Source organism: Marmota marmota, unplaced genomic scaffold (genome assembly GCF_001458135.2).
Source record: "Marmota marmota marmota unplaced genomic scaffold, marMar, whole genome shotgun sequence".
NCBI lineage: Eukaryota > Metazoa > Chordata > Mammalia > Rodentia > Sciuridae > Marmota > Marmota marmota.
This window is the reverse complement of record NW_025999944.1, coordinates 2,520,480-2,547,964: the sequence shown is the minus strand read 5'-3', so window position 1 is coordinate 2,547,964 and position 27,485 is coordinate 2,520,480. Positions and strand designations below refer to the sequence as shown.

General features: G+C 45.5%; 1 protein-coding gene and 1 long non-coding RNA gene across 4 annotated transcripts in view; one reads left to right on the top strand and one right to left on the bottom strand.

Moving 5' to 3' along the window:
- Nucleotides 1-27,485, bottom strand: part of Znf395 (zinc finger protein 395) — a 37,228-nt gene that overhangs the window by 9,083 nt on the left and 660 nt on the right. Inside the window, exons 1-4 of one of the 3 annotated variants that reach the window (XM_048801510.1) lie at nucleotides 15,941-16,083; nucleotides 4,592-4,856; nucleotides 2,943-3,175; nucleotides 1,277-1,386 (exon numbers count right to left, since the gene is read on the bottom strand). In XM_048801510.1, the coding sequence (XP_048657467.1) occupies nucleotides 1,277-1,386; nucleotides 2,943-3,175; nucleotides 4,592-4,856; nucleotides 15,941-16,041 (709 nt within the window). In that variant the 5' untranslated portion in view covers nucleotides 16,042-16,083. Of the gene's footprint in view, nucleotides 1-1,276; nucleotides 1,387-2,942; nucleotides 3,176-4,591; nucleotides 4,857-15,940; nucleotides 16,084-27,485 lie in introns of those variants that run through there. The other 2 variants (XM_015499429.2, XM_048801511.1) reach the window with 2 other exon arrangements.
- The window catches only part of LOC125616381, a 6,504-nt gene continuing 5,811 nt past the window's right edge, over nucleotides 26,793-27,485 (top strand). Inside the window, exon 1 of the long non-coding RNA XR_007347009.1 lies at nucleotides 26,793-27,220. This is a non-coding gene — a long non-coding RNA (uncharacterized LOC125616381). The remainder of the gene's footprint in view (nucleotides 27,221-27,485) is intronic.

Here is a 27,485-nt window from a genome sequence, read left to right as displayed (position 1 = left end):
GATTGGGTGACAGCTTTAGCCTAATCAGTGTGAATTGGCAGGGTGTGGCCGGAGGAGGTGGGCATTGGTATATATATATTTGTATCTGGCAAGTGGAGTCGCTCTCTCTCTGCTTCTTGATCACCACGACGTGAGCTGCTCCCTCTGCCACACACTCCACCATGATGTTCAGCCTCATCTTAAGCCCCATAGAAATTGAGCCAGCCTTCTGTGGGCTAAGACCTCTGAATTCGTGAGCCCTCACATAAACTTTTCCTCCGTTATACTTGTTCTAGTTAGAACCTTTAGTCACAGGAGTGAAAAAGCTGACTAAAACACCCAGATTTGCAGGACTTCCTAAAAACTAATTGACTTCCCTCCTCTGGGTTTTGCTCATCAAGCAGACATGCACTACTGAGCTTCACCTCTAAGTGTCCTCAGAGTGCAGAGACACCTTCCAACAGGCTTTGGGTGAAAAAAAAAACAATTTGTCCTTCATATTCACTTCCTATCTAGGGAGACTAAATACGAGGAACACATGTAATGGGCACTTTCCTACTGGCACATGCTTAGAGCTAACTCTACATTCCCCTAAGTTTTAAGTAGCTTGCTATTCAGTTAGGTCACATAGATGAAAAAGTTCTTCCCTGGGTGTAAGGTAGGCCAGCTCTATAACAAATTTCCAAGAAAACTTCAGATTCCCTATTGGTCTTGTCAAAAAAACTGATGCAATCTTTCTTCCCCTCGTATCACTGAGAAAGTATTCTGAGGTTGCAGCCAGAATTTTGTTTTAATTTGTAAGTCTGAAGTCATACCATTGGTTTTTATGAAGCAATGAGATTTAGCTGAGACTTCAGCTCATTGATTCCTGTCCTTGACCTGTAGGCCCACACTAATTTGCAAGGCTGAATTAGGCACTTGGAAAAGCAGCATGAATTTTCTTGAGGCCATGAGGGGACTGTTTAGCATATTTCTACCTCTGTGAACGAAATATTCCTCTACTGGCCTTGTTCAGGCCCCCATCAAAGTGCCACACTCACTTAATGCCACAGCAGAACTTACTCCAGTGGCCAGTTGGCTCAGTGCTGAGCTCAATCACCTCCACAGTGCACCAGGAAGCTTCTCCCAGATGAGGAAACTGAGGGAAAAGGACAAAGCTTCTGACTCAATGTCACTCAGGCAGTCTGAAGGGCCTCTGGAAATCCTACTGCCAAGCCGGCTGTGACCAGCTACTCAGAGCACAGGTGTCAGTCACCAGCCTCTGCATGCCCAGACCCTCCTGCCTCTGTTTGCTCACCAGAGAAGTTGGCCTCCGCCCCAGGAGGACTCTGCACAACCGGGCTGCAGGACAGCGATGTCAACACCATGGCCGCCATCATCTCGTCCATTTCCACCGCATCTGACTTCCTAGATTCAAATGGGTAGGTGGGAAAGTTTACTTCCTGGGCCAGCTGGTCTGCAGTGCCCGGGGAAAGAGACGCCACTTCCGGTTATCTTCATGGGATCGTCTTACACTTCTGCACTGTCCCCACAGAGCCCCTCTCCAATCAGCCAGTGTGTGCTCCAGAAACAGCAAGGTCTTTCCCCCCTCTTCATGAAAAATGCTCCTTCTGAAAGATGTTTACAATATCAGCCCCAGTATGACAGGGTCCTCTGTTTCAACCGGGCTGACGCCCTGGGGTAGCCCCGTGCTCCCCTGACTTGGCTTTTAACTCCACAGCCTCACATGCAGCATTTTATTTGGGAAAAGAGAGAAGACACCAAAAAAAAAGATACAGCAAAGTTGGAAATGCAAGATGCCCACTGGAATCCAAAAAGCATGAAAACTACCTCTTTTCCTATTCTCATACTTAAATTTAGAGGGGAATATTACACAAATCAATATCTTCCTCCTCTTCTCCAAAACAAACAAGGCATTCTGTTAGTTTCTGAAGGTCAATGAAACCTCCTACATTAGCCAATGAGTAAACAGACCAGAAACACAAGAAAAATCTGGTGCAAATCTCCATGCTTTATACAGCAAAGTTCCACAAAGTTTTACATGTGATTTTAACAATTCATATTCAGTTATATTGTTCAAAAGAAAAATTAGGACTATCTGTAAGTTCATGCTAAATATTAGGAAAAGTTAGTCAGAAATCAACATCTAGGAGGTCTATTTCAAAGGACTGTATTAATTCATTCTTCACAATTCAGGTCTATTAAACTATGCAACTGGGTTTGAAGCAGCTAAACCAAGACCCACAATGTGTTAAATGTGTTTATTAATATGCTCTTTGAATTTTCAAATTTCCACAGAATAAAAAAATAATTTATTTGCTGGTTTTCCACTGAAATACTGTGGCTCTGGTCTCAAAACACCACATCTCCCATCAATGGCACTAGCATCCACAGACAGAGAAGGAGAGGTGGCTCAGGGCTGAAGTGCTTGCACATCTTGTATATAAAACAGATTTTCTTTTTAAAATTTTTAGGGGAGCTATGGTTGGTTTGACATTTTAAGTAGTTTTCAGAATCAAAAGAAGAATATTATTTCTTGACCTGTGACACATAAGAATTGTATTAAGATGAAGTTTCACGGGAGCAGAGCTGAGCCTGCTGACTTCACTCATCATCTGTGGCTGCTGGGACGCAACCGCGGTGGGGCTGAGCTGCAGTGACTGGCCCACGAAGCCCCGATTATTTACTGTTTGCCCTTTTAAACCTGTCTGCTGACTCCTGATCCGAGCCATTTCTTCCTGTCTCTGCTCATGAAAAACTATGAACTGAGTTTGCCTTAAGTGCGCAGGGGATGAGAAGCCCTTTGCTAAAGTAAAGATGTGTCACCCCGAATAATGTTATGGGCAGGAAAAGACGCCCGGCTGGCTTCCTCCAAAGGATGCCTGCTCTCTGTATTCCGTTTGTCCCCACCATCCCCCCACCTCCAGGCAGCCCCGCTCACACCCCTCACTGCCCACACGAACCTCTTTGGGACATCAATGTTCCTGGAGACAGATCTGTAAGCCATTGCCTGGGCCCCGTGCTCTGGAGGTGGCACCTGGGGCATCATGCCCTGCAGCTCTGCCAGCCATATTTCCTCCGCCCTGCAGCAGATCTGTAACTTCTGGTCCAACAGCCAGACCGTCACCTTGTCCTCTGCCCAGCTGTGCTGCTCCACCAGGCCTGTACACTCCTGACCGCCGTACCACACATAGACCTGCAGGGAACAACAGCCGGAAGTCAGCACACAGCAGTTCTCACCCCAAAGCTCTCGGGTGCCCGGGTCCCGGGAGTCGGGGTCTGCTCGCCACAGGCTGCACTCTCTGATTCACTTATCCTTAATTCATGGGTGTTTTGGTCTGAATGTGATGGAAACTTAATCTCCAGTGCAACAGTGTTAGGGGAGGGACCTATCAGGAGATGATTGGGCCATGAGGACTCTGCCCTCCTGGATGGATTAATGCCACCACCATGGGGGTGGGTTAGATATGTCACCAGTGGGCCAGGTTGTTATAAAAGCAACTTCAGCCCCCTGTTACTATCTCTCTCTTGTTGCCCTCTCCTGCCCCTCCACCTTCCACCATGGGATGACGCAGCACGAAGGCCCTCTCCAGATGCAGCACCAAGGACTTCCCAGCCTCTAGAACCACAAACCAAATAACTATTGTACATAAATTACCCAGTCACAGGTATTCTGTTATTACAGCTGAAACCAGACTAAGAGCAGATGTTCCCAGGCACCTGCTGCCCACCCAAGTACCCAGACTAGCCACATTGGATCAGTTCTTCCCCAAAAAAGGTCCTTATTCACTCTCTAGACTGGAAGACAGTGAACATGTCAGTAGCTGAGATTTCTCTGAATCTGGAATCTGTACCCATCTTCCTGATCTCTTGCCCTGCTTATCTCTTGAAATCCTGCCTATCTGCTGGCACCCACCAAATGCTCTTGCCCAGAATTTCTCATACCCTGCATTCTTCTCTTCAGAGAATTCTCAGTCTCCCTGAGGATAAGCCAGAAAGGGGTAGAGGTAGGCTGACCTCTCTCAAGGGACACTTGGAGTTGGAAGTCACTTTATCTCATGGGAAGAGAGGCCTGGGGGGCACTTTTGTCTCGTGGGGAGACAGAGGCAGAGTCTCCATGGGTCCTTGAAAAGATGAGGACAGAGAACCCCAGGCATCTAGATGTAAGGATAATAACAGGCCGAGGTGATACTGGGTCCTGCCCCCGGGGAGGGGACACTGGAAATTCACATTAAACTCCAACTACACAAACCTCTTCATCTCCTAAAATATCCAAAACCTAATCTTCTCTGACTTTACAATCTGAGGTCCTTTCCCTTCTTCTGCAAAGCTGAAAATGGAGGCAAATTAAGAGCCACTGAGCTAATCCCACACTTCAGACTGAGGTGCGGAACAGCCCAGAATGTCTGGCCACCTTCTGCTCCAAACAACAGCCGAGGAGGAGCCTGGAGTCTGGAATGAGGCAAGCTCTCGCTCCAATTCCAGAGATGGAGGGAAAGGTCTGCACTCACACTAGTGGCTGGAGAGTTTCTGGCCTGTCACTGGGGTGACCTCAGCCTGTCAGCCACAAGGTCTAGAGATGGGACACCTAGCCACACTGGGATCAACCTACCTTCTGTCCAGGCTGAAAGGCCACTTGCTGAAGGCCAGTGGTGCCCAGAGCCTTGAGGACCTCCTTGGGCTGCTCCTGGCACGTAGGGTCCTTGGAGGCGAGGAAGGGCTGGGGAGCAGCCCCCTCCGGAACCTCTGCCTGTGGCTCCAAGGGCAAGCTGGCCCCTGATGGCCCATCGGAGGCACTGGGTCCCAACACCCGGGCTCCCAGGAGAGACCGCTTACCAAGGCGGCGAGACAGCACACTGGCCATGCTGCTGTGTCTCCTGGGAAGGCAAAGGTGACAGTGAGTCAGTCTTCTGTCACCATCTACAGGAATCAGAAGGTCACACAGAGCCCTGCACATGGAATGGCAGGCACCAGCGAGTGTCCATCAAAACAGATGAAATATTTTAAAGAAATTTTATCATTCTTTTTTCTTTTTACAAAATTGATTCCTGTTCCTAGCAGGGCATTTAGAAAATACTGATGAGCACAAAGAAAACCAAATCACTCAGGAAACTGCCTCCCAAAGATGTCTTGTCTAAATAGCATCCCCCTCTCTTCTAAACATGCAATTTACATACTTTTATTTCTACAAAAATAGTATCATTGTCTAGTAAACTGAGTTTTCATCTAATATGCTAGGTAAGTTTTTACTATATCATTAAATGTTATTCTATAAAATAGTCAGTGGGCTGGGTGTAGCTCAGGGGTAGAGAGGCTGCCTAGCAGACACAAAGCCCTGGGTTCAATCACCAGCACCAAAGGAAAAAAAAAAAAGCTACATAGTATTTTCTTAGGCAGATGCACCACTGCTGATTTATAAGTCCCTTTATTATTGTCCCTGAAAGCACATCCGATGTTTTGCTGTCTAAACTGTTCCTCCCGCTCCGAGAATTGTCTGAGCACACACGTCCACGCGCTTCCTTCTGTGACATTCCTGGGTACAGTACTGCCCGGTAAAGCATGAAGACACCTGTTGGTGACTTGCAGGTTCCCAAGGTAAATTGGCTTCAAAGCTGTGGAGAGCCTTGGAAATAAGCCAAGCTGCTCCACTCATCCTAGGAACCCTGAGCACCAGGTGACTTTCTCACGGTGACAAAGGTAACTGGTGCCAGAGCTTCCAAAAAGGCTCACAGAGGGGACCCCTGCCATGCCCCCACTCCCAGGACAGGGTCTTCTGGTAGAGAGGAAGGACCAGCACTTTGCCAACTCATGCTACCCTCCTCTACCCAGCCTCTGTGCTTCATCTCCTCCAGGGCCCCACTCACACTGGGGTTCCAAGCCCCCTGCTCCCCGGTTTGTGTATTCAGTTGGTATTTTGTTGAGTAGTGGGCATGCATAAGTGCATCCCAGGTGCTTCAGCAAATGTGAGACTGGGATCTTCAGTCCCAGAACGCCCTGCGAGGCTCCTTCCACCCACTATTAGGCTAGGAGTCTCAAGAGGTGGTTCTGCTACATTCCTCCGGGTCCCCCCATCCCCCAGCCCCACTCACATAAAGAAGCCTGTCAGTGGAACTTTCTTTGAACAGTTCTATAAACCTTCTTCACTTTTCACCCAGTCCAAAAGCACCTCGGGGCTTACCGCGGGGCTTGTTGGGGTCCCGTCATCTCTCTATCTCCCAAATCCCAGCCCCTTTCCCAACTAGTCCAGCAAGTTCTGCTAGCATCTCTACAATAACACACCATGAAGGGCAAAAATAACTTTAAAGAAGAACACGAAAGTTGCAAATATTGAGAAAAAGGGTCTGGCTGGTTTTCCCCGGAGTTTTACTGGAGGCCTCAAGGGCTGGAATCTGATAGCACAGACAACTCCATTGTGAATTCCTGAGAAGGCAAAGAACAGATCAGGAAAAGGTCACAGTCACAGCACGCAGAGCTCCCTGATTAGGTGGCTGGTGACTTCACAGCCAATCACATTGTCTCAGAGCGCTTCATCATTGCAATAAAAAAAAAAAAGTAGAAAAATGCAAGGAGTAAATTCCTTATCACTATGGGGGAATATGAACAGCTAAGCTAAATGGATTTTAAAACTCAGTCCCAGGAGCTGAGGTGTGGCTCAGCAGTAGAGCACTTGCCTAGCACGTGTGAGGCCCTGCGACCCATTCCTAGCCCCGCACAAAAAACTCTGTTGGATTTCATTGAGCTGATGGGAGCTGGAGACGTGCAATGCCACTCACAGACATCAGGTGGCAGCACCGACCCAGAGAACCAACCAACCCTTTTCTGGCAAAAATCCCGGAGGCCACCCCCATCTCCAGAGCAGGAAGTTTGGGGTTTCTACCACTGAAAATGAAGACAGGGTAGAATTTCCAAATTCCTGAGTTTTCCAGTCTTCAGACAGCGCCTGAGATGTTTGGCCAACAAACTCCAACGATGTTTTTGTAAGCCTTTTTCTTTTCTTTTTAATTTAAAGAATACTTTTCCCTTTGTCGCGGGCCTGCACTTTCCAGAGCCCGCTAGATCTGCACGAAGCGGTGAACCTGCCCACTTCCGCCTGCTCCCGCGAGGCTCTCCTTCGTCGTCTAGCCTTTCCCCCGATTTGCACTTGAAAATACGTTTCTACCATTGGCTTTATTTATCATACTCCTAAATCTTAATTTTCTTAAGCAGAGAAGAAGGGAACCTGCCTTCTGTAAGTGCCCCTCAAAGCACTGGCTTTCACAAGCTGCATCTCATTTAATCCTCAGAGCACTGTGAGATAAGCACTTGGTCTCTGATTTCTGATGAGACAACTGAGCTGCAGAGGGGTCAGGCTGCTGAGGCCACGAGACTAGGAACCCCACAGCCTTGGGTTTGATCTCATGGCTAGCTGGTGCCCAAGGTCACAGTTTTGCCACTAATTTAGTAGATGTGGGATCTCTCGAATTAAAACATTCAATTATGTTGCTTTTCATTACATGATTTTTTTTTTTCTCCCTTATAGTGACCCTTGAGAGAAAAGACAGTGCCTGGCCCTGCAAGTCTAGAGTTCCATTTCCCCAGCTGGGAAAACCTCCCCTCCGTTTGCATATTCACCTATTCCCCACAAAATAAAGGCCAATGCATTGGTCTGCCCTCCTTCATCTGCCCTCCTTCATTGGCCCAAGGCACTGTGAACCATTTAGAGGCTCAAGTTTGGGATGACCTCTACATACACAGTGCACAAAGGAATAATGTGACTGACCCAAACAGAAAACCTGTAGCCAAGTTTTTGTAGCATGAAAGTAAAACTGGACAGCATCACCAGGCGCGGCTGGATGCCTCCCATGTCATCAGCATGCTACCTGTGCCATTGTGGCCCTGGCTCTATAGAGAAGACGATCACCAGGAGGCCAGGGGATTCTGAAGCAAACAAGAGCACCAACAAGGAGGGCTGTATGTGCGGGTGGGCCCTAGGGCCCTGCTCCTGGACTACTGTCCCTGTAGCCCTGCATCCGGGTGCTGCCCTCCTTCCCACCAGGCTTCTCTGCCGCTCCAGCCTAAGCATCCTTCAAATGTTTCTTCTCTCACCATTTCTACTCACTCCCCCATTTCTTGGGAGCTATCAATAGCTCAATACCAGCCAACCACTAATTAGACGTGTAATTCTAAAGCAGCCAAAAGAAACCAAGAAACCTCTATTTCAGGGAAACAATGATAATATTTCAATGTACAGCCAAACACCACTTTATGGTTTTACAGTCTTGACTTACAGAATTCCTCGAAGATTTCTGCTAACTCCTGCTAAAGACCTCTCAGGACGGTTGCAAGGGGACCGAGAGCCCTCCTGTGCTTCTCATCCCTACCACTGTCACAAATAGGAGGGGTTGGCAACCCTAGAATATGTATTTTGGTCAGTGTCCAAAAAGGGTTAGCCCTTGTCCGGGCTCAACAAACATATCCTGATGTGCTAATGGCCTTTAATGAGGACATTTGCTACCAGTTAAGTAACTGGAACTGACAGAACAGTAACACAAACCCTCTCTGTGGTTCGGAGTTGCAAATTGCTATTTATCATGGGACAGTTGCTGGACAACTGCATGTCTCAGCACACGTACGTGTGTGCACACATTCATACACAGGGGCTGCTCTCTCCTGCCACCCAGGGACACTGCAGCAGGCCATGACATCACCTAGCCCACACTTCTAGGATACAGGTCATAAGTTAGAGTGCTTTATCACACAACTAATGGACTTTTTTTAAAGTTAAGGAGGACGAAATTTGGAATAAGACTCCTATTTGCAAAAGCTGGGGTGCTTGTTACCTCTCTAATGAATAATTTATGGGTCAAGGTGATGGATAGCAACCCTCTGCCAAGGGCTCTGTTAAAGCTCAGCTTTCTGTATATTTAAGAACTCCATTGGTTACCACTGCACAGAACAACAGTTTTTAAGTTTTTGAGTTCTTATGCATCATTTTTCAATTTTTATCAGAAAGTCTTATTTTTTAAAAAATGTATAAGATTTTAAGTGATGTTTTCTTTCAGTGTCATCTTCTAAACTCAACCAACGGCCAAAATGCTGATGGCAAACCACATCTCTTGCTTTACAACAGGACTCCATGGGGAACAGGATTCATGAACTATTCCTTTAGCAATTCTTAGCCACTCACTCTGTTGATAGCTGCCATGTGTACTTGCAAGCATATTTATAATTATAAGCATATATGTTTGTGGTCCTCCTGGTTTGGAGGTTGTCACATTCCATCATCACCATCTGCTGGTTTTCAAAGTTTGTTTGCTGCTGTTGTTGTTTCCCTTGGGATGTCTTCCCCAGAGAACATGAAAAACTACTTTGATAAGCACACATGAACTTTTCTTCACCTTGCTTTGGTTAGAAATCCCACTGAGAGCACTACTACATGAAAACTTTTTAATCTCTGAAATCATTTGTCAGGTTCTATTATACAACTTTTTAAAATTGGTGTGGTATGTGTTTAACATTTTATAAGCCAGATGTGGTGGTACACGCCTGTAATTCCAGCTACTGGGGAGGCCAAGGCTGGAGGATCACAAGTTCAAGGCCAGTCTGGGCAATTTGGCACAACCCTGTCTCAAAATAAAAAGTAAAATGGGCTGGAGATATAGTTCAGTGGTAGAGTGCTTGCCTAGCATGCATGAGACCTTGGGTTCAATTCCCAGTACCACCACCAAATATATATATAATACAAGCTTAAGATATATGAGAGAACATTTGCGATCAATTCAATATCTCTAAATCAGCTGGCCAAACAGTTACATTTTGGATTCTCAAGGGATTCCAATTATTGTCTCTTTCTGAAGTTTTTTAAAGAACAGAATATATTACATCAGAGTACCACCGTTTGGACTACCAATAAAATTAGACTGACAGGGACCTGAAAGATCATCTAATCCCCCCCAGGGCTGGGACCCTCCTGATAGCATCCCTGTACCTGAGCATCCAAGCTCCCACTCCTGTGAGTAATAGGTGTAATGGAATAACAAGGGGAGATCGAGGGCCCCAAATAACAGTGCTATTTTCATATTCTAGCAGATGGGCTAGAGAAATAGGTCATCTGGTCTGGTTACAGTGAATTCTTTCCAGCAAATAGTAAATGATCCTGATCCACAAATACTTCTGTGGTCTGAAGGCACGGCAGACATTCAATCAAGTAACAGAGACCACTTCTGTTTATAGCAGGAAGGGAAAAGGTCTTCACGGCTCTACCCATGAACAAACGCACTTCCCCTTCCTTCACACCTACCTGCCCACTTGCTCTCAGAAGCACCATGCCCTTTGTTCACAACTATCCTGCTTACGCTTATCTGCATCAAAGTGTCAATTCTGAGCACAGCACTTGGCACATAGTTAGGGCTCAGGGGCCTACAACCATTTCTGCTACAAATTAAGCATCCCTAATTTGAAAATCCAAATGTTCCCAAATCAGAAACTCTGAGTGCCAACCTGATGCCACAAGTGGAAATTTCTACACCTGACTTCATGTGATGAGCTACAGTCAAAACACTGGCATAAGAAAATACTGTATAAAATCACCTTTGGGGGCCTGCTATTGTGGTTCAGTGGCAGAGTGCTTGTCTCACACATGTGAGGCACTGGGTTTGATCCTCAGCACTACCTAAAATAAACAAAATAAAGGTGTATTTTTTTTAAATCACCTTTGGGCTATGTGTACAAAATGTATATGAAATATAAATGAATTTTGTGTTTAGACGTAGGTCCCATGCTCAAGATACATCATTATATATATGCAGACATTCCCAAATCCAAAAAAAAAAATTAAAAATCCAAAATCAGTACAGTTCTGGTCCTAGGTATTTCAGATAAGAGCTACACAAGGGCTGTGTCTCCTTAGACTGAAAGCCCTTTGAGGGCAGAGACCATATCATACCTAAATCCCACCCAGATTTGTAATTTTATACAGGTGACATTCTCAGGACCAGGACAGCCCCAGATTCAGGAATAATGTTTTCTAAGAAAGACCTTCTGCTTGCCCTGAAAGGAAGACAGGCATCAGAAGCAGGGTAGAATTTACACAGCATTCAAACTAGATTCTAAAACAGTACTTTCTAGTTTAAATAAAAAAAAAAAAAGACTGATCTAAAGAACGGGTATAAGTACGATCACACAAGTGTGCCCCCTGGGTAAGGAGTCTGTCCAGCGTGGTTTCTGTCATGCAAGGGGGCAGGACCAGCAGGCATGCACACCAGAAAGAGTTGTTAAACCTGATTTAAACTGTGCTAAGACAACTCCGCGAGAGTCCGGGAGGCAGGGCGATGAATTGCTGACTTGGCACCCTACCAGAGTCAGGATTGGGTCAGAGATTGAGGAACGGAGCAGCCCCTGGGAAACCAAGTCCAAGAGAGCTGGGAGTGCTCTCCCGCAGTTTTCAGGATAGGCTTCTAAACACCAGCCCTTGAACTCAAAGCAGCAACGACTGCTTGAGTGGCACGTGGGCTTACACTCATGTTAATACACACTGTTAGTGTTAGGGGCTTTTCTTTCCTGACTTCCCAGCAACTCAGTAGAACATGGAGGAATAATGTATCCCCATTTGATTGCTGAGAAAACTGAGGTCCCTCAAGGAGACTACTTATTGCTCAAAGCCACAAAGCTAGCAAGCAGTTTGCAGCTTTCCCAGCTCCTTGCTGGTCCAGTTCTCTCTTCTCCAGGATGGAGGGTGGGAGGCTCTCGTGTGAGGGTCACTGGGAAGAAGGGATCGACTGGAAGAACTTCCATTAATGAAGCAACAGCTGACAACAAAAGATCACCACCCCAGACATAAAACACAGACATGAGACTCTCAAAAGCCTAAGTCAAAGGCTGGTCAGCACAAGGCCCTGGCCAGGCACCCACCAGAAAGGGAAGCCTGAGTGGCTACATCTCCTGAGGTGCCAACCCTGAGGCTGACAAACAGGGTTTGCTATGTTCTCGATCCTTGAAGAAGGCAAAGGGACAGAGACCCTAATTCGTGTATTTGTTTCACTTAAGTGTTTAAAGTAGAAACGCTATTTGGATTCAATAGTCCTTGATGAGGTCAAATAAATGAGAGTCGCTACAGACAGTGAAATGGTTAAAGTGAAAAACTGGTTTGGAGCTCAGGCGTCACCTCAGTGAATTGCCACATTCCCCCACAAGGCCAAATAAACAGGCAGTGGGGCTTGGGGGGAGGTTGAAGGCTACCTGGCCACTCTTGTGGCTGCAATCAATACCTCATACAAAGTGCTGCCATCTCCTTAGGGGGGACAGTGTGGATTGCAGAACCCAAAACTAAAGACCAAGAGCTATGCACATACAGGTAAGGTGGTCAACGAGAGTCACCTCACGTGAAGAGTGAATAAACTGAGGTGCCACCCAAATACCCCTTAGGAATCCAAGTCTCCTCTGAGAGCCACCTGTCCAGAATGGAAGCTGTTGGCCAAAACCTTGGAAAGAGTAAGTCACAAAAGCCATGCTGTTAGGATGACAGATAGCCTAGTGGCCGATAACATTTTAAAAACCTGAAATAAGCTGAATATTGGAACTAGTCTAAGAGCCAGGTGGCTGAGTAGCCAACAGCAATGGCTCTGTCTGACTAGAAAGGGAGAGACCAGGTGTGGCAAGTCAATTTATAATCCAATTTTTGCTTTTATTCTGAATCTCCAATAGCTATCTGTGTTTCATGCTTCAGGATAAGGACAGCACGCCAGCCCATGACCTGTCAGTCTCTCCTGGGGCCCTTCACTCTGCTCTCCTGGGAGCAGGGGACCTGAGGCCCTAGGAAGGGCTCATCAACAAGGCTGCCCAATGTCCAGGAGAGGCTGGGTGCCCCACACAGAGAGGTGCCCTACACAGAGAGACATGGCAGGGACCACGCAGAGTCTACAACCAGACACACAGGCCCATCAACCTCCACCTGTGACCACCACCTCAGAGCCTCCACTTCCCCATGGCACCTGTGGAGTTGGGGATGTACATACCTCACAGAGGCCAGCACCTATACAGTGCCTGGTACCTGGGACGCAACAGGGGTGTTTCTGTCCCCCACCTCTGTCCCCTAGACCCATGCTTGAGAGCTAAATGAAACCACAAGCAACTCACAATACTTGGAAGCCACTGCTGCAGGCATCCAGGAATTGAGGCTAGGCCAGGATATCCCACCAGAACCCACTACCGACTCAAGGAAAGCCAGAAATTGACCACAGGTGAATCACTAATTAATTGAAATCACAACACTGATTTCAGAAAGAAAGAGGGACTGAGACATCCAAGCTATTCCCTGTCCAGGCCTGCTGACCAAAACGAACCAATCCCTGGGTTCAGCGCTTAGAGCCCCCGGCAAAGTCAGAAGTCTTTGCCTCTGGAGCCCAAAGACAGTGACCAGTCCCTGCCCATCTCCCATACCTCACTTTCAGCAGCGGGCTGCCATCCTGCCCTGCTCCTCAGGCCTAAGTCTCAGTCTTGGTGCCCTGCCAGAGTGGTTCAAGGCCCGCTGCCAACCTCCCCAAGGCCGGGCCTGGCCAGCCTCAGGGAGCAGATCTGGCTCACACTGGCACAGATCCACACTTGAGTATCCACTCACTAGGAGTCCAGAGCAAGAGGCACCACAGAATAAACCCTGGCACCCCCAAACGCCTGCTGACACGCTCAGCCCCTTTGGATGCATCAAGCAGAATGTTCAAAGCCTGAGATTCAGAGCCTGCCCTTGAAGAACCTGGGGCCCAACTGAGCTTCCACCTGGCTCACACCTCGAGTGCTCAGAGCTACATTCAACTTGTGTTGTATAATGAGATGAATGAATGAGCATTTGCCTCTTTCAGGAAAATGCAAAAAAAAAAAAAAATCATCCAGCAATCTGACACTGAATCCTGGGGGGATGGCTTTTAGAATTAAGCTCTTAAAGTTGGATGAATATCCATGGTAAGTTTTTAATTTTTTTGACATAAGTTAAATAAGTTGAAATAAAATATTATGAATCTAAAAAGGACCAGCCAAGTGACCAGAGCTGGAGGGAGACAGGCCTGTTGCCCCCACAGAAAGCAGAAAGTCAGCCTGAGTAAAGAGAACTAGACATCACACATAAGACCGTTTAAACACAATGCTGGAAAGCTGAAAGATGGGGAGGGGACCTGCCCAAGGCATCAACCACTCTGAAAGGACCCTCAGGTGGCTCTCTGGAGGAAGTCATTTTAGGAATGTTTATGACCCAAAATTGTGGGGCTGAGAATGGGTTGGAAAAACAGGCTGAATGAGGGTTCATCCCACTCCTAGCTCAGGATAGCCATTCTTGGATGTTTTTCTTGAAAATGTTATCAGCCACTAGCAACAACATTAACCAGGTTAGATATTTAGAGCCCATGTGACAATAAACACAGGTTGATCACCGAGGGCAGATGGCCCACACTCACAAGTTTTGAAAGCCGTGAGAGATGAAATTGACACTCAGGAGGCCAGGGGCCTGGCCTAACCCAGCCCAGCCCTGCCCTGCCCTGCCCTGCCCTGCCCTGCCCTGGGAGGACAACAGACATCAAATTTTGCACCCATATCAGGCCAGCAGGTGGAGAGTCATCTTTAGCTCAGGGACCAGCAGACCTTTAGAGTTTCTGAAGAAAGGGTACTGGAATAGTCACAAAGATTAAATCATATCTACTTTATCAGAACTATTACAGAATAAACAGATGAGAGCACAACAGGAAACCTCATATGTATATTATCAAAACTGATATTCCTTTAGGAATGTCCTAAGAGCTATCACTGATCAAAGACTTACATGCCAGTCGCTTGCTAGGCATTTCACAGACTGTACCTCCTTTAATCCCCCACAAATAATCTATGAGATAAATTCCATGTCATCCCCGTTTTCCAGATAAGCAAACTGAGACCCGGGGCGGTTGAGCTATTTCCCAGAGCCACAGAGATAGAAAACAATAGCACTCAGCTGTGATCTCAGAAGTGGCTGATTCCAAAAGCTTTGCTCTTTCTACTCTGCACAGCCAGAGAAAGCGTGCATAGAAGGAAAGCCTAGATGGGATGAACTCCTGAAGGTCCCTGCTTCTAAACTCTTGAGTTATGGAGAGGTTAATGTGCACTAGAGACTGGCACTGGGTTAGTCAGCTTTCTGTCACTGTGATAACTATCTGGAAAAAAAACAAAGGAGGAAAAGATTTACTTTGGCTCACAATTTCAGAGGTCTCAGTCCAAAGTCGGTGGGCTCCATTGCTAAGGGCCCGAGGTGAGGCCTAGAGCATCACAGAGGAAGGGAGTGGCAGAGGAAGGCAGTTCAAGGCAGTTGGGAAGCAGAGAGGAAAGAGCTGGGGACAAGATATCATCCTCAAGGCCACACCCCCAAGCATTCACTCCCTTCAACTAGCTTCCACCTCCTAAAGTTTCCACCACCATTTTGTTAGAAGTCCCTAAATGATTTTATCCACTGGGGAGGTCAGCGTCCTCCTGATCGGATCACTCCCAAAACCCTGTCTAAGCACTGCTGAACTGGTGACCCAGTCCACAACACATGAGTTTTTGAGAGACACTTTATATCCAAACCATAACATGGAAGAGAAAATGGGCATTTTGAAGCAAAGTAGCAAGTGCAAGCAGGATTCTCCCAGGATCAAGCTTTTTTTTTTTTTTTTTTTTTTTTTTGCAGTGCTGGGGATGAACCCAGGGACTTGCGCATAGGAAGCAAATGCTGTGCCACTGAGCCACATCCCAACCCTACAGTAGCTGTTCTTATGTCACCATTTACAGTTACTCCAAAGAGAAGGCACATTGAAACAGTGTAGGTTGCAAAAGAGAGCTCAAATTTTGCAATTATGTGACACTGCACAAATGACCTCACCTCTCTGTGTCTCAGTTTCCTGTGCCTGTAAAATGAAAAAACACTGGCGCCCAGCCCAAAGACAATTTGGATATTTAATGAGACAGTGATTTTTTTTTTCAAAAGTACCTTGGTTTTTTAAGAGTCATGAAGCTCCTCTTCCTAGATATTCTGATTCCCCAGGTCCAAGGGAAGCATAATGAGAAAGAAAATACTAAGAAAATGCACATCAGGGGCTGGGGTTGTAGCTCAGTGGTTGAGCGCTTGCCTCACATGCATGAGGCACTGGGTTTGATATTCAGCACCGCAGATAGATAGATAGATAGATAGATAGATAGATAGATAGATAAATTGTGTCCATCTACAACAACAAAAATTTTTTAATGAAAATGCACATCAAATCAGAGTACACAATAAGGGGTGTTGACCAATAAATAAATAAGAACAGGAGCCAGGCACAGTGGTGCATGCCTATAATCCCAATGTCTTAGGAGGCTGAGGCAGGAAGATAGCAGATTCAAGGTCAGCCTCAGCAACTCAGCCAGGCCCTAAGCAACATAGCAAGAGCCTGTCTCAAAATTAAACATAAAAAATAAAAGGGCTGGGGGTGGAGGCAAAGGGCCCTGGTTTCAATCCCCAGTACAAATGTGCTTATGCACACACAAATAGGCACCAAACTCTAGATGGTGGTAAAGAGCCAAATGTATGAGAAGATCATAGTGGGAATTTGCACAAATGGGAAAAACAGCACATTTTAACAATAACAATGGCAGTGTGAATGATCTAGGGGGGAAAAAATCAAAACCTTGCAAGAATTCTGGGGTAACAGTCACAACCACTATAGGGACTTCTGTCACTATCCATCAGACTGCCATCTTATTATGATCACAAAGGCCAAACAGTAAAAATATCCTGCCCAACAATACTGTAAAAGTACTAAAAAACAGAAACAAACCTACTGTCCACCCCGTCCAAATTATAAAATTACTTACCTTAGAACAACGGTCACTGCCCATCAAGAAAGACGAGTTGCACAGCCAGAGAATGGTCAACCTGCACTTGCTGCAGGATGGGAGGGCAAGCTAAGAATACACCCCCCCACCCCGCCATCAGACCAGAAAGGTCAAGGCCAAGAGGGCCCTAAGATAACCCACCAAGTGAGAGAGGAAGGGGCACTAACTTGGTCACCCAGCCTGAAATGACAGGAAAGGAGGCCCTAACACTCACCAGAGCCCAGAGAGGAGATGTCTGAGAACCTCAAAGAAGGTAAGAGAAGTGGGCTGCTGAGCCCAGACAAGGGTACGGATGCCATGTGGGGTTCTCCCAGGGTCAGGACGTGGGCTGTTTTCACCATCATCTGCGTAAGGATCTGAAGACCAAGGCACAGGGAATCATGAAGGCAGCAGAAGGTTCTGCCTCTTCCCAGCTGGGTGACCAGTGGCACCAGCACATAGCCAGTCTCGAAGTGTCTTGGGGAGGGACATGGCCACACCCTCCCTTGCCATCAGTCAGACCTGATGTCATTATAATTCATGTTTTCCAGAAGTTCTGCAGAGAGCTGGAGAGGCGGTAGCCAGAAGCATAAATAACAGAGAGGCACACACCATTTTCTCTAATTAACGTAAACCATGAGTAGCAGCACTGTGGCAGGGTTCAAGATGCTCTTAAAAGAACACTAAAAATACTTCCAAATGCCTCAACTTCAGCTTGAGTGTTTAAGCCACATTTTGCATTTTAAAGATGGCCAGGAGAAGACCCACAGAAGCAATGAGGTATGTAGTTAATGAGTGGAGTGGGCCTAGAATTTATCATCCAGAATACACAATGGACTGTTCATCCATCCTCCTGACTCTCCCCCATGCAAGCACTATCAATATACAGGCCAAAGTCCTAAAGGCGGGGATCAGACATAATTAACTGTGGGGCCCAGAAGAGACCTTCCCAACATCAACCCTTCTCACCAACCAGTAGAGACCTGTGTGGCCCCCAAGGGCAGGTGAGCACACACCCCACACCCGGCACATTCTAAGTCCTAGCCTAGTCTTCCAATGTTTAGCAGACTGCAAGCATCCCTGGGTCTATAGTAACTCTAAGCAAAGAAGTGTCCCTATAGTGTGCCTTTATCTGAACATACAAGTAAAGTACCCCCCTACCCCATGATTCCACTTTCTCAGAAACTACTCCAGAGAAAACTCACAGGAGCTGCAAAGAGCCCACGTGCAACAATGTTTTTTTGTAACAGAAAAGGATCAGAAGTAACTTTCATGTCCACACACTAGGAAAGGAGAAACAATTGTTTAGCCTTCTATTTCTAAAAGAGATTGAGCAAGCAGGAATTAAATAAGATCAAGAAGACCCTGCTGTGGTCTATGAACGTGCAGTACAGTGCACTTGACTTTCTGTAAGCCCTAGAGGCATAAATGTAAATATGCAAAGCATCTGAAGAATACTAGCAGCCCCGGGAGGGTGGTCAGTCTCTGGGGAAAGGACTGGGATTAGGAGTGGTGGTCAAGGAAGAAGCTAGTCTGGAGGATTTGCATTCTTTTCCCCTACAGAGAATGTGTTCATGCATTACTTATATAATGAAATTTTCATGCAATCATTTAATTTTAAAAAAGGAAGAAAGAAAAGAAGCAGACCCTGCTCAATACATTTTTATAATGAATTTAGGAGTGATCTTCTCAAGTCTGGTTCAGCTTGCCAGGAGGCTCAGAGCTGAGCAGCACGTATCCGCATTCCCAGCCAGCAGTGGGCTTTGCCACACAGATCTTGTTTCAATCTTACAAGCGCAACTCTGCAACTCCATAACTCCAAGGACTCTTAAATTCATAGCCAACCGGTTCAAGGGAGAGGCAGGAAAAAAAGAAAAAGCATGTCAGGGGACTGCTGGTAATCCAAAGGGATGTCCCAGGAGCAACTCCAGTTCTAACCCAGCAATTCAGCTCTCCAACATAACAAATTACAACACACACAGGCACATAGGCGCACACACGACCACGTCTCCTCCACACAAGGATGAGCTGACTGTGCTTTATACTCTTACATCTGGGAACTGGGATTCCTTGCAATGAAAGGAAAAATCTGAACTTCTCATCAGACAAATGCTAAGACATTATTATTTACTTTCTGGGGTCACCTAATCATATAGTATACTGATGAGGTTGTTGTTATCATTATTATTATTATTTAGTTTATGCTTTGCAGTGCTGGGGGTCAAACCCTGGGCCTCATGCAAGCTAGGCAAGCTCTCTACCTCTAAGCTACAGCCCCAGTCCCAATAGTGATTTTTAAACACACACACACACACACACACACACACACACACACACACCTTCACCTCTTCAAAGCACTACTTAGAGAGTCCTTGGAAACATACAATTATAATATTAAGATCTGACTAGGCAAAACTATAGTGATAGAAATCAGATCTATGGCACTTCCTATAGGATTACCTGGAAATGGTCCCAAGGAACATTTCTGGGGTGATGGATATGTTTTATCGCCATATGCATTTGTTAAAACTGACTAAACAACAACCTTGCAATCTGAACATTCCACCATATGTAAAATGTACCTCAATTAAAAAAAAATATGCTAAAACTCAGCCTCTCTCCCAGCTACAGCAGAACAGTAAGCTGTCCTGTGAGACACTGGAAATCTCTTTGTAGTGCTATGTAAGGTGCATGAGTAGCCATAAAAAGAAAACATGACTAACATGGTCAGAGGACACAGGAGTTAGGACAGCAAGAACAATGTGTATGCAGCAGCAGAAGAAAAACAGAGGAGAGCAAGTTTTAATTCCCTGCACTCAGTTACTGGATATGGTTGTTTTTACTAAGAATTTTATGACTTCCCAGTACTCAAAGGGGAGGGGGGGAGGCTGAGAACTGTTCTTTCTTATTTTGCTCTTTTTAGGAAAAAAAAAAAAAAGTATATGTTGGTCTAACTTTTCCCCATCCCTACTATATGTGGCCCAGGAAACCAATTCAATGCCGTTCACCAAGCCCAGTGGATGTGACAGACAACACGCATGGCAGAAATGATGCAAAAATAAAGGAGGCCATTATTTAGCTCTAAATAGCCAAGTTCTGCCTAAGCATGTTACACACACCAAAGCTGCTATTCCTTGAGTTGATGGGCCCCCAAAATACTCTCTTCCATGTCAAGAGAGAGCACTTCCTTGCCAAATACCAATTTTCAAATGCCAGAATAAGAGCATGAATCACATGGAGACAGAAATCATCTTGTGATCTTCTCCAAGGATGAGATAAACCTCTATGCACTTTGCAGAACTCAATAAGCTCTTGCAATGTGAGTTAGCCCAAGCACTGCCCCCCAATACAACAAAAAAAGTCATCCAAAAATGTCAGGGAGAACAGTCTAAAAAATTTAAAGAACCAGGGTGTATTTTAAGTAAACCATATGTAAGCAAAACTTGAACAAAGTTAAGCTAAATCAGATTTTCCACATGTACGCTATAAACAATAAAAGCATAAAAATTTAAAAATATTTAATTCAAACTACAAACTTCCCATTATTAACTAGATACATGCTACCTGCAAAAATCCTCATCAAAAGTCTCTTTAAATGTATCTTCCCCTTATTCTCTCTGTCAACTAAGCTACAGAGTAATGAGAAGGCTCAGTCCCATCTCTGTGTCAGGATGGTGTTGAACTCACTATTCTGGTGATTTGAATCCACAATGTGATGTGAAGGAGCAAGGGACACTCAAGGGTACTTCCAGGTCCTCCACAGCCAAGCGAGGATCCAGCATCATCCAACCCTAGGACTTCTTCTTGATTTAGTCAAGAACTGGCCAATCAATACTCACATTATTCTGTATGTTAACCTATTTGGCTCATTATCTTCTGCTTCTTCCCCCAGTTTCTTACTTTTCCTAAGGACCAAATTTCATTTTCAGCAGCCCAGGGGCCACAAACTGAGTCCCAAGCCACCTTACAATTGCTAAAATGATCCCAGAGTCTTTCAAAAATGTTAGGAGCAGTGCTAGGTGTGGTGGTGCATGCCTGTAATACCAGACACTCAGAAGGCTGAGGCAGATTGAGGTCGACCTTGGCAATTTGGGGAGACTCTATCTATTTAAGAAATTTTGTTTAAAGGGCTGGGACGTAGCTCAGTGGTACAGCACCATGTCTAGCATAGGCGAGGCCCTGGGTTCAATCCTTGTGTGTGTGATCATACACACACAAAGAAACTTATTTATTGGAAACTATTTTTAAACATTTTTTTTTAATTACATGATGTTGATTCACACTATGCCAATGATGGCATGTCCTCTATTCCACGTGATCTTTCAGCTTCAACAAGTCACATAACAAATGACCCTGAGGACTGGAAGTGGTTTGGGAGGTCTGCCTAACTCTTCCACAGCATCCCCAATTGACCCACTCAGCCCAACTTGAGTACTTCCAACAGGAGGCTCAGTGCTCCAAGGGCAGACAGGACCACGTTGAGCAGGTTGGCCAACTAGAAAATCCCTTTACGTGTTGAAATATGTTCTCCCCATCTTTAGGGGTAGAGAGGACCTTAAAGTCCATCATCTGCAGCATAATTCTACAGAAAAGGAATCTGCCACTACAGAGGGTAAACAATTGTTCCTCCTGTGGGTCATATCCGACACCAGGAACAAAAGCACTCGAGTCCGCTCATTCCGGACCCCTGACAACCACAGCAGTGTTAGAAGGAGCTACCGTGTACCCAGCCCAGGAGTGTGCTCCAGTCACTCCCTAGTCATCATCCCAGTCTCCCTTCACGGATCATGTCTCGCTGGCTCATGTTCCTTTTGAATTGTGATTCCCCAGTTGTCCAAACTTAATGACCAGCCATGGTCATGAAGACAACCTTCTGATTATGAATGCTGAGTATTTAAAGCCTCACTCCACTCCTGGCTCACATTAAACTCATGACCTGCCTCTCTCAGTGGCCTGCACCAACCTCAGGTCAGGAACTGAATCTTATCTGGTGACGCCTGTGTCCAACCCAGGGGTTGACACACAGCCATGGCTTCTCGACAGTCATCACTGAGCACACCATCTATCCCATTCTATCAACAAAATATTTTTAAAGTAGCAGTATTTTTCCCACTGGCAAATAATTACAATGTGAACAAAAGAAGCTGGGCATGGTGTTGAACGCCTATAATTCCAGCAACTTGGGAGAATGAGGCAGGAGGATCACAAATTCAAGGCCAGCCTAGGCAATGTAGTGTCTCAAAAAAAAAAAATGCTAAGAAAAGGCTGGGGATGTAGCGCCATGGTAGAGCATCCCTGGGATGACCCCTAGTACAGGGGGAAAAAAAAAGTGACTAAAAGAAAGTCATTCACCTTGACCCACCTAGAAGCAACCAGTATCATATTTTTGGTATTAGTATTATTAGTCTATTTCCTTCCAGTCATTTCCTACAAGCATTTTTTAACATTTGAAATCATATTGTTGATGTACATTAACTTTTAGCAGAAACATTCTTCCCTGTTATTTCAAAATTATTTCTAAATATTATTTTTTGTAACTTCTTAACACTTGTCATAAAGACATGCCCATCAGAATTCACCTGTTCATTATCTCCAACCCACACCGCTGAATGTTTAGGTTGTTTCCAATTTTTCACTATAGATTTTTTTTTGTTGTTGTTGTTATTGTTTCAAACTTTGAATAATCTCTCTGCATAAAACATCATCTACATCTTTGATATGGTCTTAGTTATATCCTCAGAAGAGAAATTCTCAGAATGCATTAACATGATATAGTAACCGTTTGCAATTTTAAAATTAAATCACACTTTACATTTATTCCTTACTGACATTTTCTTTTTTCCTTTTTTAATTTGGACTTCTCATGCTCAATAATTTTGAACCTTGAGTTATCTGTTAAATAAGCAAACCTTCCCATGTCTGTGCCACTAACAAATCTGATGAGCACAGCTTCTGTATCTTCATCCACAACACTGGGAAAATGCTGAACAGATCAAAGCCAAGAACAGAACCCTATGGCACCTTCAGACCTGGTTCCAGGCTGACTCAGGGCCAATAATTAACAATTTTTGCATATGACTGTCAAGTTAAATTAATAACACCATCCAGCCCATTTTACCACTTCTGATTTAATATAGACAATTGTGTCTCAGGAAACCGTTCAGTACATCACTAAAGCCAAAACATACCACAGCTGCCACCTGCTTCCCCTGGTTAGTAACCAAACCATCCTGCAAAAAGGAGATGGATTTACTTGATATGATTCAGGTGACTTCTGGTTAGCCTTATATCTTATAGCCAGACATTTTTAAGCAAAATGTATGCCAGCCTCAATTTTAATTTTTAATGTTATAAAAGCAATATTTTTAAATAACTGAACATTGTCCTACCTATAAAGAGCAGGATGACTACTAATCAGTCCCTCTGTAGCTCACCTGGGAGGAACTCTGAATCATGGGAGGTTATGGATTCCTTGGAGTACACCAGACTGATCTAGACCAGAGATCTGAACCTAGGTCTTCAGGTGGTTCCAACCACGCAAAGTTTTCCGGAACCATTTGCATCAATACCTGTGCCTGAGCCAGCTATTCCATGATCATCATGAGTCTCTCAGGATCCTGGATGCCTGCCTCCTGGGGTCAGATGGAGTAAGGAAGAGGAGAGAAAAGGCCCAGCCCTTTTCCTGGTTCTTCCTTTAGCACTGGCTCACAGAACCAAAGCTTCTGAGAATCTAATGTCATAAGGCATTGACAGCCACAACTCACAGCTCACCAAGTTATTACCCCAACATCATCCTCTGACACAAGCCAGGAACCATCATCTAACCATGCCAGCCAGAAATGGGAAACAGGGAAGTCTGAGAGACATTGGCATCACTGGAGATCTGCCCACGATGCAGAACACAGGTCAAAGCCCTCTCTAACAAATACCATTTAAATAAATACCACTGTAAAAATATTTCCATGTCCCCAATAGCATCTCCTCAGAAAGTGCCGCTGGCTTGCCTAAAACAAACTGCTTGCCCATAAATATTTCAGATTCCATGTCACACTCTTCCCAAAACACTCCATGGCAGCCCAAAAGAGGCTCTTGAAAATGGAGGTGACAAAGCCAAATGCCTACAGGCTTCAGCAGAGAATGTAAAGCAATTGGACCAAGGCCACAGAAAGCATTGGGACCGGGAGAACTGGGAACCCTAAGGTCTTCTCCAGAAGGACAGCCAACCCAGAGCTCCAGATGACTGCCCAAATCCTTGACTGTTCCCAATAGCTTTAAAACTTCTGTGTTGTCCAAACTAGAACATACCTGTAGACTTAAAACATTCTGCAGACCACCCCTTCACAAACCCTGTACTACCTAGGACCCTAAACCACCTTTCCAACCTGATCTCTCCCTCTGCTCGCACAACAGTCTTCTGTTCTCACACAAGCACTGTGTGTGCGTTCCTAACTCCAAGCTCTTGCTCCCTCTGCACCATGCGGCACCAGAAGACACCCCAACTGCTCATCCCAGACTTCCTTCCTTTTTCCAAAGAATTTTTCCAAGCCACACAGTACACATTATTCCCCACTTCTTTAAATCCTAACATGCTTATATTTCATTTTGGCATTTAATTGTCTTACCTTGCTCCTAATCTAATGTATACTTCATCTCTCCAACTAGACTGTGAACTTTCCATCTCTCTCTTACGCCTCCTTCTACCTTCGGCACTGGGAAGGGTAGCTCTGCACACTAGCAACTTAGTAAATACTTACTGAATGTGAAAATTCTCTGTGGGCTCTTTAAACGGTGGGTTATGCTCCATTAGAGAGTGGTTAGATCAACTTGGTGGGAGACAATAGCATTTTTTAGTAACAAAAAATAGAATAGGCAGTAAAAATGTCAGAGAAGATTATTACCCCAACCAAAAAAAAAAAAAGGCAGTACTTCATGAACTAAGATTTTTTTTTTTACATACATGATCATATGTGGTAGATCATAATGTAAATTTTAGTTCTTAGTGTAGGTCATGGTCAAAACAGGGCAGAAAACACTGCTCTACAGTAAGTAAGCGAGCTCAACCACTGCTCCATGCAATTAGTTTTTGGATGTTCAGATATTCCCTATAAAGGGAAAAAAAATATCTGTTCTGTTCCCCCTTAGGTCCCCCTTCTAGGTCCTCTTCCCCTGCCAGTTCACTCATCCTGCATCTCACAGAAACAAGGAGGCTAAGTAACTGTAATTACATTCTCAGCTCATTCAGCAACCTTTTGCAATCATCCTTCAAATTCAGATGTTTCAAGTTGAGGCTTGGGGAATTTGTTCAGCAAATCACCCTAAATCATCCTTGCAACAAGAAAGCAGAATTCAGAGCTCAGGAAAAATGGCACCAGCTAGCTCCCTTCTGCCGCAGGTCACCAGAATCAGGGGAACTGGCAACTGGATCAGGTTGGGATGGACCAAGCCCTATAAAAGGCAATATCCCTAGGCCCAAAGTTCTCTCCCCTTTTTTTAGATCATCTAGATGCTCCATCCTCCCCTGGCACAAATGGGACACTGGGACTAACCCAAAGAAGCAAAGTTCAACATGCTTCAGAGCCCAACAATTTACACCTTTAGCAAATTCCATTCTAACTTCTCTCCAATTCCACTCTCATGATTATGAGACTAAATGACCCCATTTTCCTAGGAGCACTAATTACCAAAAGTTGCTTCTCCAACCTCAAGGTCAACAGCAGGCAATGCCACATGATTGGCAATGCAAGAGGGATAAGCAGAAGCCCTCCAAGTCAGAACCTGAGTCCAACTCACATACTTAGCTGGCTGTCTGGCCAAGAAGAACCCCCACTTACTCTGAGTGCCTTTCCTCTCCCTCTCCCTAACTATACCCCCATGGGTTCCCACCAATCTCAGAGCCTCAGTTGCTGGCAGGACACCTCCATTTGAATATTGTGGCAAACACAGGAAACTTCTCTACAGGCTGAGTGTCAATTTCTTCTCCGTACAACACACATTTCCAATTTCTCAAATTACCAACTACGGCAATTCCAAGGCCCTGGCGTATAATCAATTTCCACAAAGAATTAATTTCCATTCATCTCTTCCTTTTGCCCTACCCCGGACAACAGATGATTTCAACAATAATGTTTCTAAAACTCACCCTCCTTTTCATTTCCAATTAAACCCAGTCCAAATTCCTGTGCACTCCACAAGCACAACAGCCTACTAGCTGATCTGTCTCCTAATATTACTTTCAAAAACCTTTCCAAATGTTGTTTCCTTACATCACTCTCTGGCCCAAAAAAACTTCACTGTCTCCCCAGTACACACAGGGTAAAGTGCAATTCCCCATTCTGGCTTTCTAGGACTTTCACAATCTCAACCATTGTTCCTCTCCATCTTTATCTCCTACTGTTCAGGAAACATTCCAAGGTGGCCAAGGCCATCTCCTTGTCTCCGGAAAGCCACGTTCAGTACCATTCTGTGACCCATCTCATCTTCCAAGAATATTGTGCTGCAGTTCCTGCCCATGGCTCCTTTCTCTGACCTCCCAAAGCACCTATATCTACACCTCAAATTTGGACAGTTAACTGTGTCCTATCTGGAGGTCTTATTTCACAGGCTCAAGTTTTTCTGGGTCCTGTATGAGATTCTAAACCCTAGAGGAGATCATCCCACAGATCTTTTGTAGCCTTCCTAGCTTCCACTGTAGTCCTTCTCTTGACTCTGGGTTTTGTCACTGACTTAATCGGAACATGCAAAATTTATTTCAAAACCAGTACTCCACGTCCTATCCCCAATTGTAACATTTCCTTTACCTGCTTATGCCCCCATAACGTGCACTAACTTAGGCAGTCATACCATTTTACTTTGAACTTGAGCTCTCAAATCACTTCCACCTAGTCGATAGACTTCCTGAGGCCTTAGATTTCATATGTGCCTTTTAGCATCTCCCAGACACCACAGCAACTCCTCAAAAGGACCTGTAGAGTTGAAGGTAATGCTATGTTTCCAGCTTCCTCCAAACCAGGAACTTCTATTTACACAACACCTCAAGGAGGGTGTTGGAAAGCCTTCAATACCTGTTGATCACTCACTTTGAAGAAACTGCCTAGTTGCACCTTTCTGCAAAGGGGGTGCAGAGAAAGCAATGATTGCCTGGTGGCCTGGCATCATGGGAACGAACGTCTGGTGGAAGTCCTCCAAAGCCAGAGAGCCGCCCAAAAAAAGGAGGCAGAGCACACCTCTCGCCTGGCAGGTGGGCTTTTTGAGATCGCTAACTCCGCCCTAACGCCAAGAAACTGAGCCCGAACTCCAAAGCAGGGAAGAAAATGCTGCCTTTGAAATTGTTTGCATACGACAAACTCCAGGTCCAGGTCCCCACCCAGGCACCCCATATGTCCACAGTGCCACCGCCAGGAAAAGACAAGGACCTGGGGTAAGGAACAGGCAGGCTGAGAACACGGGGACTGAAAGGGTAATAGCCAGAAGCGGTTTGAGAGAGGGTGGGCGACAGCCGGCCGGGTGGAGGGTGTGTCGCGCCGCCGGTCAGGCAGCCCAGTGCTCGCTTGCTCGTCACGGGAGTGGGCAGGAGCGCAAGGGGCGCCCGGCTGGCGGCCCAGCCAGAAAGGATCCGGGAGGACCCAGGTTAACCGATCAGTCTCCCTCCGAGAGGCGACTCCGGACCACCGCTCAAAGTCTGT